The sequence below is a fragment of the Plecotus auritus genome, assembly GCF_963455305.1.
Source record: "Plecotus auritus genome assembly, chromosome: 3".
In the NCBI taxonomy this organism is placed as follows: domain Eukaryota; kingdom Metazoa; phylum Chordata; class Mammalia; order Chiroptera; family Vespertilionidae; genus Plecotus; species Plecotus auritus.
The window spans coordinates 103523382-103536912 of record NC_137772.1 but is presented as its reverse complement, the minus strand read 5'-3'; the positions used below and the strand labels follow the sequence as shown (position 1 = coordinate 103536912).

The following is a 13531-nucleotide window of genomic DNA, read 5'->3' as shown; positions in this document are numbered from 1 at the left end:
ATTATCACCCAAAGTCCATAGTTTATATTAGTGTTCACTCTTGGTCTTGTACATCCTATGGGTTTTGACAGATGTATTTATAGTATCATACAGAGTAGTTTCCCTGCCCTAAAAATGCTCTTTTTTCTGACTATTCACCCTTCCTCCCTCCTAACCCCGGGAAAGCACTGATCTTTTTAACTGTCTCAGTAGTTTTGACTCTTTCAGAATGCCATGTAGTTGCAATTATTCTGTATGTAGCCTTCTCATATTGGCTTCTTTCCATTAGTAATGTGTATTTAAGTTTTCTCTATGTCTTTTTAGGGCTTGATGGCTCACATTTTTTTTAGTGCTGAGTATATTTCATTGTCCAGATGTACCACAGTTTATTTATTCATTCACCTATTAAAGAACACCTTAGTTCCTTCCAAGTTTTTGCAATTATGAATAAAACTGCTATCAACATTTCTGTGCAGGTTTTTATGTGGACGTAAGTTTTCATCTCATTTGGGTAAATACCAAGGAGTGCAATTGCTCAGTCCTATGATAAGAGTGTGTTTGGAAGTAAGAAACTGCCATGCTGTCTTCCGAAGTGGCTGTATCATTTTATATTCCCACCAGCAATGAATGAGAGCTCCTGTTACTCCACATCCTTTCCAGCATTTGGTGTTGTGGATGTTTTAGTATTTTGTCATTCTAACAGGGGTCCTCAAACTTTTTAAACAGGGACCAGTTCACTGTCCCTCAGACCGTTGGAGGGCCGGACTATAGTTTAAAAAAAAACAAACTATGAACAAATTCCTATGCGCACTGCGGGCCCGGGACGAGTCGGCTGCTAAGCAGGACAGGCAGCGGCACCCGGCGGGCGGGATAAATGTCCTCAGTGGGCCGCATGTGGCCCGCGGGCCGTAGTTTGAGGATGCCTGTATGAATCGTGGTCTCATAGTTTTAATTTGTAATTCTCTAAAGACATATGATGTTGAGCATCTTTTCATATGCTTATTTGCCATCTGGGTATCTTCTTTGGTGAGGGGTCTGTTCAGATCTTTTGTCTATTTTTTAATTGGGCTGTTTGTTTTCCTTTGTTGAATTTTAAGAGGGTTATTTTTTAAATATTTTAGATAACAATTCTTTATCCGATATGGTTTTTACAAATATTTTCTCCAAGTCTGTGGGTTGTCTCTTCATACACTTGACAATGTCTTTCATAGAGCAGATTTCATTTTAATGAAGTCCAGTTTATCAATTTTTTTTTCTTTTCCAGGGTATGCCTTTTATGTTGTATCTAAAAAGTCACAACACCATACTTAAGGTTACCTAGATTTTCTCCTATGTTATCTTCTACAAGTTTCATTATTCTGTCTTTGAAATTAGGCCTATTATCCATTTTGAGTTAATTTTGGGGAAGGGTATAAGGTCTATGTGTCTGGATTGATTTTTTTTTTTTTTTGGCATGAAGATAATCAATTGTTTGTTGAAAGACTGTCTGTTCTCCATCGTCATATTTGTCCCTTTGTAGCAGATCAGTTGACTATATTTGTATGGGTCTATTTCTGGGCTCTCTGTTTTGTTCCATTGATCTGTTTGTTCTTTTGCCAATATTACACTTGATTACTGGAGCTTTGTAGTAAGTCTTGATGTTGGGTAATGTAAACCCTCCAACATTGTTCTTCTGCTTCAATGTTATGTTAACTATTCTGAGTCTTTTGCCTCTCTATGTAAACTTTGGAATCAGTTTGTTGCTTTGTAATATTTTTCTTAAAACTGGATATTTTAAACATTATAATGTGGAAACTCTCAAATCAGATCCTCTCCCCACCCATGAATTCTTGTTGTTGCTGTTTATTTAGTGACTTTTTTCAACTAATTCTCTAATGTCTAAATTATTTGTTGTCTCTACTTGGTTAGCTTAGTGGTCAGCAAATAACTGGGCAGAGATTTCCACAAACGCCTTGAAGCACTATGTCTCCCAGCCTTTGACAAAGGGTTCTGCACATATTGGGCTATGGTTTCAACACTCCAGCAGGAAGTTAGTAGCTCTGTCTTAGCATTTATTTTCTGCTTGTGCAGATCACCAAGGTCAGACAGAGATTATAAATTAGGACTTTTGCAAGTCTTTCCTGGGTATGCACACAGTTCTTCATACGTGCTTGGCCTTCTAGAGTCCTAAGAATGTGTCAGAACTTTTCTAAATCCCCTATGGACATCTCATTTCAGAGGTTTTTCTTTTACTAGTATTCCTCTGATTGACATCTTATTTGGCCCAACTATTATCACCATTTTATGGAGCTGTAATGTTAAATAATTGCTGCTGATTGATTTTGACAACCCCTTTGTGAATAAGCTATTCTCAGTGATGAGCTCATAATCAAGTTAAATAAAGACAAGCCGTGTGATAAGGGCATGCAGTGAATTGCCAGACAGCTTAGATAATGACCGTTCTTTAATAATGGAGCTTTTGGGGAGATCAAACCCATTCTGCCCTCTCCAGTGGCTGCTAGGCTGCCCATTTGCACAGTTACTCTGATTGTAACTGTTGTTTTTCAAAGCTCCTGCATACCTGGGAAAAGGACAATTGAATAGGCCAACTTCAAATGCCACAAAGTTCTGTTCTTACAAAGACTCACCATTTTCCAACAGTACTTAGATTCTTGCAAGCCTTTATTAATTTCCAGAGCTCTCAACAAGCTTATTTTTGTACTTGTCTTTCTATGACTGACTTATTTTACTTAGCATAATTCCCTCTAGGTCCATCCATGCTATCACAAATGGTAAGATTATGTTCAATTTTATGACCAGGTAATATTTCATTGTGTAAATCACAGTTATTTTTATGCACTTGTCTATTGATGAGCAGCTGGATTTTTCCATATCTTGGCTATTGTAAATAATGCTGCAATGAACACAGGGGTTCATATATTGTTTTGAATTGGTATTTGGGTTTCTTTGGATATAGTCCCCGCAGTGGAATTGCTGGGTTCCATTTTTAATTTTTTGAGAACCCTCTATTCTCTTTTTCATAATGATTGCGCCAATATGCATTCCCGCCAGGACTGTGAAATTCAAAGAACAAAATAAACAAACAAAATTGAAACATACTCATAGAGAGCAGACTAATGGTTATCAGAGGAGATGGGAATTGGGGGAGTGGGTAAAAGAGGTGAAAGGATTAAGAAGTATCGATTGGTAGTTACAAAATAGTCATGGGGATGTAAAGTAGAGCATAGGGAATACAGTCAATAATATTGTAATAGCTATGTATGGTGCAGGTGAGTACTTGAAGCATCAGCGGGAACACTTTGTAAAATAAATGATTGTGTAACCATTATACTCTACACCTGAAACTAATGCAAAATAATATTGAATGTAAAGTGTAATTAAAAAATAAAATGTAGCCCTAGCTGGTTTGGCTCAGTGGATAGAGTGTCGGCCTGCAGACTGATGCGTCTCAGGTTCGATTCCAGCCAAGGGCATCGGCAAGCGGGGGGCAGTTGGGGCGATCAGGCTGACAAGAGGGGGCAGTTGGGGGCAAGAAGGCCAACAGTGGAGGTAGTTGGGGGTGAGCAGGCCGGCAGGCAGAGTGGTTAGGGACAATCAGGCAGGTAGGCAGGTGAGCAGTTAGGAGCCAGTGGTCCCAGATTGCGAGACAGCTGTCCGACTGCTGGTTTAGGCCTGATTCCACAGGCAGTCGGACATCCCCTGAGGGGTCCCAGATTGGAGAGGGTGCAGGCCAGGCTGAGGGACATCCCACCCCTGTGCAAGAATTTCATGCACAGGCCACTACTCTTGATATAAAACATTTCCACTACCTAAAAAATATCTTTGGTTACTGGCATTTAGCAACCACTATACTGTTTTCTGTCATTCCAATTCTATATTTTCTAAAATTTTATATAAAAGCAATCATAACATGTATGCATTCTCTTTGTGTCTGGTTTCTTTCACTTCACATAATGCCTTTGAGATTCATCCATGTTGTTGCTTATATCAGTAATTTGAGTGCCTTTGTATTATTGAGTATTTAATTGTATGGATGCACCACAGTTTTTATATCCATTTGCCAGTTGATGGGCATTTGAGTTATTTCCTCTTTTGTCTATTTTATAACACTGATATGAAATTCAAGTACAAGTCTTTGAATGTGTGGTTTACTTTATCTTGGATAAAGAATTGCTTGGTCAGATGCCAAGAATATGTTTAATATTATAGGAAATTGCTAAGCCACACCCTTTTGAAATTTCACTGTTTCTGCATTCTTGCTAAAACTTAGTATTGTCAGTGTTTTTAATTTAGGGACTCGAGTGTATATAGTGGTGTCTTGTTACTTTTCATGTCTCCCATGACTAATGATGTTGAGCATCTTTTTTCATTTGTCATTTGTATATCTTCTTTCAGATCTGTCTGTTAAATATTTTGCCCATTTAAAAAATCAGGTTGTATAACATATTGTGGATTTGAGTTTTTGATATATTCTGAAAACAAGTCCTTTATGAAATATATGTTTGCTAATATATTCCCCAAGTAGAGGAGTAACTCTTAAGTTAAGATGCAGGCAAATATCTGATTTCAGTGGTGATAGAAGGACCCAAATTTAGGTAGTCAAATCTAGTTAGTCTGTAGCTTTAAAAAACAATAACCCTTCTGCTCAGCCAGTGTGCCTCTGTGGTTGACTGTGGACATATGAACCAGAAGGTCACAGTTCGATTCCCAGTCGGGACATGCTCGTGTTTCGGGCTCAATCCCCATTGGGGGGCATGCAGGAGACAGCCAATCAATGATTCTTTCTCATCATTGATGTTTCTATCTCTTCCTATCCTTTCCTCTCTAAAATCAATAAAAATATATAAATAAATAACAATAAACCTCCTGTGTGTGTCAGAAAGTATAAAGTGTATTCAAGCTTATGCTATATATGGATAAGCCCTTTGATGTCTTTTGTATATGTAGTACATCAAAACCTTTTGCACAGAATAAAATGGTTTGTTTATGCTTCCAAACCATAATGGAAGAACAAGTTTGTTAGATAAGGAAATTTTATAAATAATAGGCATTCCTTTCCTAAACAAACTTGTTGCAGAGCTGCTAAATGAGCAACATTTACTTATTTAAGTTCTTATATATCAGAGCTTCCTAATGAAAATATATACAAAATTTACTTCACATACCACACTTACTCTTGGGTAGATGTTAGGCACATATGGAACTGCCCAAAATGTAGATTGTCAGTTATAGGAGCAAAGGTCAAGAAAGTGCTGAAAATAAAATAAAATAAAATAAAATAAAATAAACCTTTGTTTTCATCCCCCACCAAAAGATGACTAACAGTATTAAATTTACTATGTATGAAAAGAGTTAACATTCTCACACAAACTTTACTTTGAGTACACCAATGTATCTATTTGTATTGCATATTTTAAAAATAAAGTTACATAACTTGTATATTTTACCTGAAGAAAGAAAGAAAGAAAGAAAGAAAGAAAGAAAGAAAGAAAGAAAGAAAGAAATTGCTAAAGACAGGTCCAGACTAAATGGTCTGCTTTTAATTCAGACTTGCTTATTATATTTGACAGTGAATGTGGAAAAAGAGGGAATTCATCAAAGTAACTAAATGACATGATAAAAAGTTGAGAAATAAAATAGGTTTTAATGTGAAGCATTTGAAGTAGTGGTGAAACCAATTAAGAGGCCTGACTCTAGGTAAAAGATAAGGGACTGAATTAGGACCAAAGAAGAAACACGATATTAAAAATATCCAGAGGTATAACTGACAGGACTTGGTGATCAAAATAAATGTAGATCTTAAAAAGAAAAGCCTTAAGATTACTCTGTTTTTCTGTTTCAGTGGCCTACTTGGTTATACTTTTAATCAAGACAAATCATTAAAAAGGAGAAACAGGTTCTGAAAAATTAGAGGTCAGTTTTGGTAGTTGAGTTTGAAGGGCAAGCAAGACCCCACAAATGGATGAGATTAGTGAGTACCTAGAAATGTAACTGGAACTCGGGTGAGGTGTCTGAGCTAGAGAAAAGAGGATTGAACATGGTAAGAGTTTGATTTCTTTAAAGATGGAATAAGATATTTCAGCAAAACCATGAATTCTAAAAAATATATATAAGTTAAGGGTCAAGCACTGCTTAGTGACAGGAAATATATAATATTTAGAGAGAGGAGAGATTTTCTCATCTTGAATGTCAAAGATGAGAAGAGTTTGAAGGAACAGTGAACAATAATTAGTGTCCACTGCTACAAATATGTCTTTGCTAAAAAGAAGCTTTGGAATTTGGTGACTAAAAATTATTGGTCAAAACTGGAAACAGCTCAAATGTTCACCAGCAAGAGAATAGGTAAACCAATTGTATATCTTCATATCATGGCATACTACTCAGCTATTAAAAGGAATGATTACTGTTATACTGAACAACATGGATCAATCTCAAAAACATTATATTGAGGAGAAAAAAAGCCAGACACAAATAGAACACACTGTGTAATTCCATTTATAAGATGACCAAGAATTGGCAAAACCAATCTATGGATGATAGAAATCAGAAACAGGATACCCTGGGGATGGTGGGAGGGGGTGTGGTGGTGGGGAGAATTGACAGTAAAAGAGCACAAGATAATTTTCTGATGTGAAGAAATATTCTTACCTTGTTTGAGGATAGTTACAATTGCCAAAACTTACTGACTTGAAAACTTAAGATCTATTCATAACGAGAATACTAAAATAAGTCATTTGTCAAAGATGGAAGATTGAACATCTGAATTTGCTTGCTTTTAAATTCCCACTAATTTATGGAGACATTCATTTACAAAAGCAATTGTTAATACATAGAGATCACAAGTATAAAATTTTCAAAACAGAAATATGAAATGGAGGACCAGCAAGCCCAAGAAATAAAATCTACATGGTCAGTGGAAGAAGTCATAAAATAGATCAGTTTGTACTTCAGAATCCTAAAATGCTCAAAAATCAGATTTAAGGTGGGCTAAAAATAAAGGGTTGTTTAAAAGTGTTATGTAAAGCAGACTTGTTTCCCAAATCTATCTTTGGGAGACTACTCCCCCGCCATCAAGGTTATATGTTTATTTGCTGGAGAGGCTGAAACAGAAGTTCCCTAGACTAGGGGACATCAGGCATCGTTGAAGGTGAGATCTCTTTCATAAACAAGGGCTTAAGTGATCATCTATCTACATTCTAAATATTGAAATTACCAGGCCTCTTTTGTAACTCAGCTCCAGAGTATTGGACAAGTTAAAAAAGAATCTGGGGATCTGAGTTCTGAGAAATGTGATTAGCCTATGATTTAAAAACAAAATAACATTAACAACAAAAACCCCTGCAAATTCAAACTAGAACAGGTCAGAAGGCTCTGAGAGCGATGTCTCCAAGGAAATTAAATTAATAGACTACCTGATATGTTTTACCACACTTAGAGATTTAGATAATTGGGGAAATTTGAGTTTGAATTTAAGAATAAGTACATAGGAAACTATGAAAACAAGTAAACAAATTATTATTACCTCCTGGGAGAGTGAAAAGTTTAGAATGAAAGAAAAAATAATCAGAGTATGATATATGTATGAAAAGCATTTACATGGCCATAATAAGCACTGAATATTGATTTAGCAAAAATTAGGAAATTGTGACATAACTGTAGTTAAAGGAAATATGGTAAAGGGTGTGAATGTATGGGGAGGTGAACAGGCAGAATAGGTTGTAAAAACTTAAATCCTCCTCTTTCATAGAAAAAAATGAATAGATAATGACTTAAACTGAAAAATCAAAAATAACAATATAAGCATGTTGTTGAGGTAAACACTGAAAGAAACAGTTTTAAAAGTTGTCTCCAAAGAGTGGTACATGAAAAATGACATGAAAATTAATGTTTGACTCTTTAAACCATATGCATTCAATAACTATGATTTTTAAAAAAGTAACCAAATAAAACAAAATAATAAAAGTATTTGCAAAAAGAATTTTATGAAATTCGATTGCAGTGGGTTGAACTGAATGAAAATTGAGACTGTTCTCAGGATTTTGAATAGGATAAGGAGGGATAATTAGTATAGCTGCTTGATTGAAAGATAGGATTAAAGAAAAACTTGTGGTTTCCTTGATGATGGTTATTTACATAGCTAACAAATAGGTTAGTCAGTTTGCTCAAAACAGGAATGAGCTTAAAGAAAAGAAAAGCAGTGAGAAGAGTTTGCTGAGGTAAGAGGGAATAAATGAGGTATTGTTTCAACGTCCCATATGAAGTGGTGGATGTTGAAATCAAAATCAAGGGTAAAGGATTAGATTTGAAAAATAATAGGGCCCTGGCCAGTGTTTCTCAGTGGTTAGAGCACTGGCCATACACCTAAGGGTCATGGGTTTGATTCCTGGTCAAGGGCACATACATGGGTTGCAGGTTTGATGCCTGGCATCAGTCTTGGGAGGCAACCAGTGGATGTATCCACACGTCTCTCTCTCTCTCTCTCTCTCTCTCTCTCTCTCTCTCTCTCTTTCTCTATCTCTTCCCCCTCCCTCCTTCCCCCTGTTCCACTCTCTCTAAAAATCAATGGAAAAAATATCCTTGAGTGAGGATTATCAACAACAAAAAATAGAAACATTGTTTTATGATGAAGGAAAGGATTATTAGAAGAATTTATGTCAAATAGCTTATATTAAGCTGTATTTTCTCATTGGCAGTGGTAGCTAAGTCACCTGTTGAGAAACTGGCATCGTTTTTATGATCTGAGATTGGGAGCCAACCAGAGAAAAAAATACAAAGAATGCTGGGTAGCAATTTTGGGAACCCAGCTGAGGATAAACGTATGTATTAGCACATGTTACCATAACAAAACACCACAGACTGAGTGTCTTAAACAGTAGACATTTATTTTCTCACAGTTTTGGAAGCTGGAAAATCTACAACGGAGGCACCAGCAGGGTTTGGTTCCTGATAAGCACTCTCTTCCTGGTTCACAGACAGCCATCTTCTCATTGTGTCCTCACATGGTGGAGTGAGAGAGAGAGAGCTCTCTGGTGTCTCTTCCCATAAGAACAACAATTTTACTGGATCAGGGTTACACCCTATGACCTCACTTAACTTTAATTACTTCTTACTGCAAAAACAGTCACTCTGGAGGTTAGGGCTTCAACATATGTGTTTGAGGGGACACAATTCAATCCATAGCATGTATAATTTAGCACTGTAGTTTGAGTTATTTTTTTTCACTTATATCCAACAGCCCAAGAGCAAGAGAGAAGACAGACAGTTGAGTTGTTCCAAATTTGGGGACTAGCATGATAAAAGACCAAGGTGGCAAACAAATTGAAGGGCTGGTGAAAGTATGGCTAAAATGAGTATGGGTTCCAAGCACAGCAGAAAGACAAGCAGGGAAAGGACCAGGTTTAGATTAGGGAAGGGGAAGGGGCAGAGATTGGTAGGCTTTGGGGCAGAGTCCTCTCAGGTCTGGAGGGTGGAGAGCAAATGGGAACTCTTCTGTAGCAAAGTTTCTGTGAGTTCAGTACTTCCTTGGGGCATAATTGATTGTTTCTTCACTTTCAACTTCACTGACAATGAATGAGAATTAACAAACTGGAGAAAAAATTTAGGTTCATTAGTGGTAGCAATCATCACATTTTTCTTTCTTTTTAGACGATTAAATACATTGAACAAGTGTGCCTCAATGAAACTTGATGTGAACTTCCAAAGGAAAAAGGTAGGTGTCTACATGTTACTAAGACCATGGCTATACCAACAGAAGAGTCTTGCATTCATAGATTAAAAACGACATGAACCTAAGCAAAATTATGAAAGGCCTGACCATCTACATTTATTCTCTAAATATCCCATTTTATCATAATCATTGAAGGTTAAGTAAGTCTGTTATAAACCCAAGCCGAGGTCTGTTTGTTTCATCATCTTATTTTGCTTTAGTTTTTATCAGAGGGTTTGGATAACGAAGTAAAAGGTCTTAATTCTTTATGGTAATTTTTCAGAAGTTTGTTAAGGTGCAAATAATCCACTCCATATGAGAGTCAAATACTCCACAGGTATTAGTAGATACCTGTGAATGAAGAGAATGCAGAAAAGTGTCTGTGGGTCCATACCAAATGTTTTCTACTTCGTTCTTTCCCAAGGCATTTTATTTCAGGTACATTTTCAGAGGCATTCATTCTTAGGCAGATTCACCATAGACTATCGCATTTAATTCATTGCAGTAGGGATTCTCTAGTACCTACATAAAGAAAGTAAAACTTGAATAGGTTAAGTCATTCATCCACGTTCTTTTTTTAACTAGTGGCAAGAGCAGGGTTTCAACCTCAGGCATGTCTAACTCCAAAACCAAGTCTCCTAACCACTGTGCTGAAAGACCTCTCTTTCTCACTGAATTGATCCTTTTAGGAAATTCAGAGTTCAGATGGTTGACTGCTTTTTTTCATTTCACATCCGCAACATGTAACAAATCAAATTTCAGTATATTTTGAAGAAGCAGAGAAAATATCTTAGAGTCAAAGAAAGTGTTCTTTATCCTTGTCTTCACAAGGAAATCATTAAACCCAATGGATTTTAAGTTACTCCTGAGTTACTTCATGTTTAAACATAACTTCAACTTGAATGTCTGCTCTAAAATAGCACCCAAAAAATGCAAATGAATTTTGGTTGACCTCATCTTAAAAACAATTTGGAGTTTGAGCTATAAATCAAAGATTTAAGTTAGAGAGATAAAATGATGAAAAACAATATCCAGAGAAATATTAAAACATGAACAATTTGTCCAGACTAAAGACAAATTTTAAATGTCTCAATAACTGTCTGGCTGAATAGAGCCCTCAGAAGCATACATGCTATTTGAAGCATAAGGGGCAGATCTTTTTATTGTAACAAGAACACATGGTTCTCATTACACTGAACACAGTCACGCCTGAGTGTCTAAAGTGTGGCTAGCCTATATGGCTGCCTATACAGACTTTCAGCTGCAGTGTTTACAAAGGAAAGTGCCCCAAACTAATGACATGATTTGTTTTCAACCAAGTGGAGTAATTATATTCTCACTCTATCACCAGCCTTTCCAAACCCATATTTGAGACAGGCTTGACTAACATTTGTTAAACTATTTATGTGTTACCTTCACAAAAGTTCCCCTGCTTAGCTATAGTCCTCAGCAATGCATGCACTTGAATAGAACATTGTAAACTGGGCAGTTATACCCTGAATTTTCAAATAAATAATTCCAACATGTGGTCTTCGCCTACTTGTGAATCTCAGGAATGACCAGCATCTGGGGCTGTGGTCTGAGCAACTATGCGGGAGACCCTGTGTGGTGGCACATGTTCCCATGATATGCCCCTTATACAAGTCATAGACTAGTTCTTCATTTTATAATAAATAAATAAATAAACAAACAAACAAACAGAACAGGAATAGGACAAATGATCAAAAATAGAAAGTGAAACTTGAGACCCGAATGCCATGTGAAGCTTCAATCCACTTTGGAATTAGTTTATTTGGAAGAAAACTAAGCTACATTTCCTCTGGCTATGTACCCATTTTAAGCAATCCAAAAAATATAATCTTCATCTCTAATCTGCAGAGACCCAGACATGCATAATTCTGCAGAATGTCATCCCCAAATGGCCTATCTGGGCCACAATTATTCTCCTCTCTTTGGGGCCATTGGGCCTATGAAAGGGCTCTATGTGCTTTCTCAGCAGTTTGTATTGGGAGCAAACACTCACACATGCCTATTGTGTCCTAGGCACTGTCCTCATTATTAAGCCCATGTAACAGATATGGAAATTAAAGGGCAGAAAGGTAAGAACTTGCCCAAAGCCACTCACAATTAGCAGAGTCGGGATTTGAACCCCTCCCTGCCTTTCAAAGATCAGTGTCTTGAAATATCTTGAAGCCTGAATGAGTGGCCCTTGACCAGAGACCTGGAAGTGTTTCCTCAGCAAAATATAGTTATGTATTTTTATTGTTGTTTTTAGAAGAGAGATATTTCTTGCCATATGTACTGAAGTCCATGATTTATTTAATACTAGAGGCCCAATGCACGAAATTCATACAAGGGTAGGCCTTCCTTCCCCCAGCTGCCAGCACCAGCTTCCCTCTGGCTGCCAGCACCTGGGATCTGGGCTTCCCTCAGGCTTCTGGCAGCTGGCCCCATCCCCCACCCGCACCTGCCTTGGCCTGGTGCTGCCCACATAGGCCACCACTCCTCCTTCCCCCTAGATTGATCACCCTGCCGGCCAGTGGCCCAGGCCTCCCTCTGTGAGATGATCATGGGGTGATGGCACCCCACCACCACCACCACCAATTGCATCGCACCCACCTTGGCTGGCCTGGCGCCAGTGTCATAGTGTGGTCGTCTGGACAGCCATTCTGCTTTTCGGTCGATTTGTATATTACACTTTTATTATTATAGATCTTCATGGACATTTATCTCTGGATTTCTCACAGTAAATCTTATTGCTCTACTTCGCATTTTCTTCTCGTTTGATTTTGTCTGAAGAGTGTGGTGAGTTGATCCAAGGAAGAAAAAAAAAGTCTAGATGAGGATAGTGAAGCCTCATTCATACTTAGTAATAAGTTGTGCACTTTTCTCATACATTAAATACCACTTGTAAAGCATGGGGAAAAATGAAATCATACCTGCCTTCCCACAAGGTAACACCATAAGATTTTCTCCTTGCAGAAGATTCAAGATTACTTTCCTTCTCTGGGAGAGTTAGAGGGAGAATGTGTTCTCAATCTTGGCCACAAATCTCACTGAAAGACTTGTAAAACCCAGCCAAGAGGCATTTCAGGAGCCAATGGACACCAGCTGTCCCCCTGCCTCTGGCTTCACACTCCTCCCCAGGCAGCATTGCAAGTGGCACATTCCTGCTTCTGAGCAGGCAGACCCAGCCACTCGGCTCTAGCTAACTTTAATGGAATATAACTTCTGAAATCTCTATGTAACTATGGATTAGCTGCCTCTTTCATCTGTGGACTCATGTGGGCTCCTTCCCAGTGCAAAGATATGGTCAAATGTCTCTTAAAAAACCAAACAAACAAACAAACAACCTTCCTTTTGCAGTGTCTGGTTGGCATTTGTCTCTGAGGAAGATATAATTTCAGCTAAGAATGTTCTCTTTTTTATTTAAAAAATAAACATTAGAGCTTCATCTAAATGGAAAACAAGGTACATGCAAGCACTACTTGTTCTCAAAAAAATGTTTCTTCTTCAGTATTTCCCACAAAATCTCCACTTGCTTTATGACAACATTGAAATTCCCTAATTATGGTTAGTGTTTATGTGATATGACTCCTATTCAAAGTTAGTCAGAGGCTAGAAACTCCAAAAGGCTGTGTGTTAAATGAGGAAGGAGAAGTACCCAGGACTCTTACCTAGATTTCCCCTGAGAGAAAGGCCTCCAAATAAGTTTCTAATTTAAATTATAGTTATCATAAAGCTCTCTGACATTGTTACCAAGGTGGACAGCAACACAGAAACCATGACTAATTGCCAACTTGCGGCAGCATCTCCTGGCCTGGGTGCCATCGGCGTTTTCAAGGA

The 13531-nt window shown here is 37.6% G+C and overlaps 1 protein-coding gene across 2 annotated transcripts in view; it reads left to right on the top strand.

The window, feature by feature from the left end:
* STARD13 (StAR related lipid transfer domain containing 13) overlaps window positions 1–13531 on the top strand; it is a gene marked incomplete at its 5' end in the record, with an annotated part of 319233 nt that overhangs the window by 244828 nt on the left and 60874 nt on the right. For both annotated transcript variants that reach the window (XM_080659927.1, XM_080659926.1), the window contains one exon: window positions 9625–9688. In XM_080659927.1, the coding sequence (XP_080516053.1) occupies window positions 9625–9688 (64 nt within the window). The remainder of the gene's footprint in view (window positions 1–9624; window positions 9689–13531) is intronic.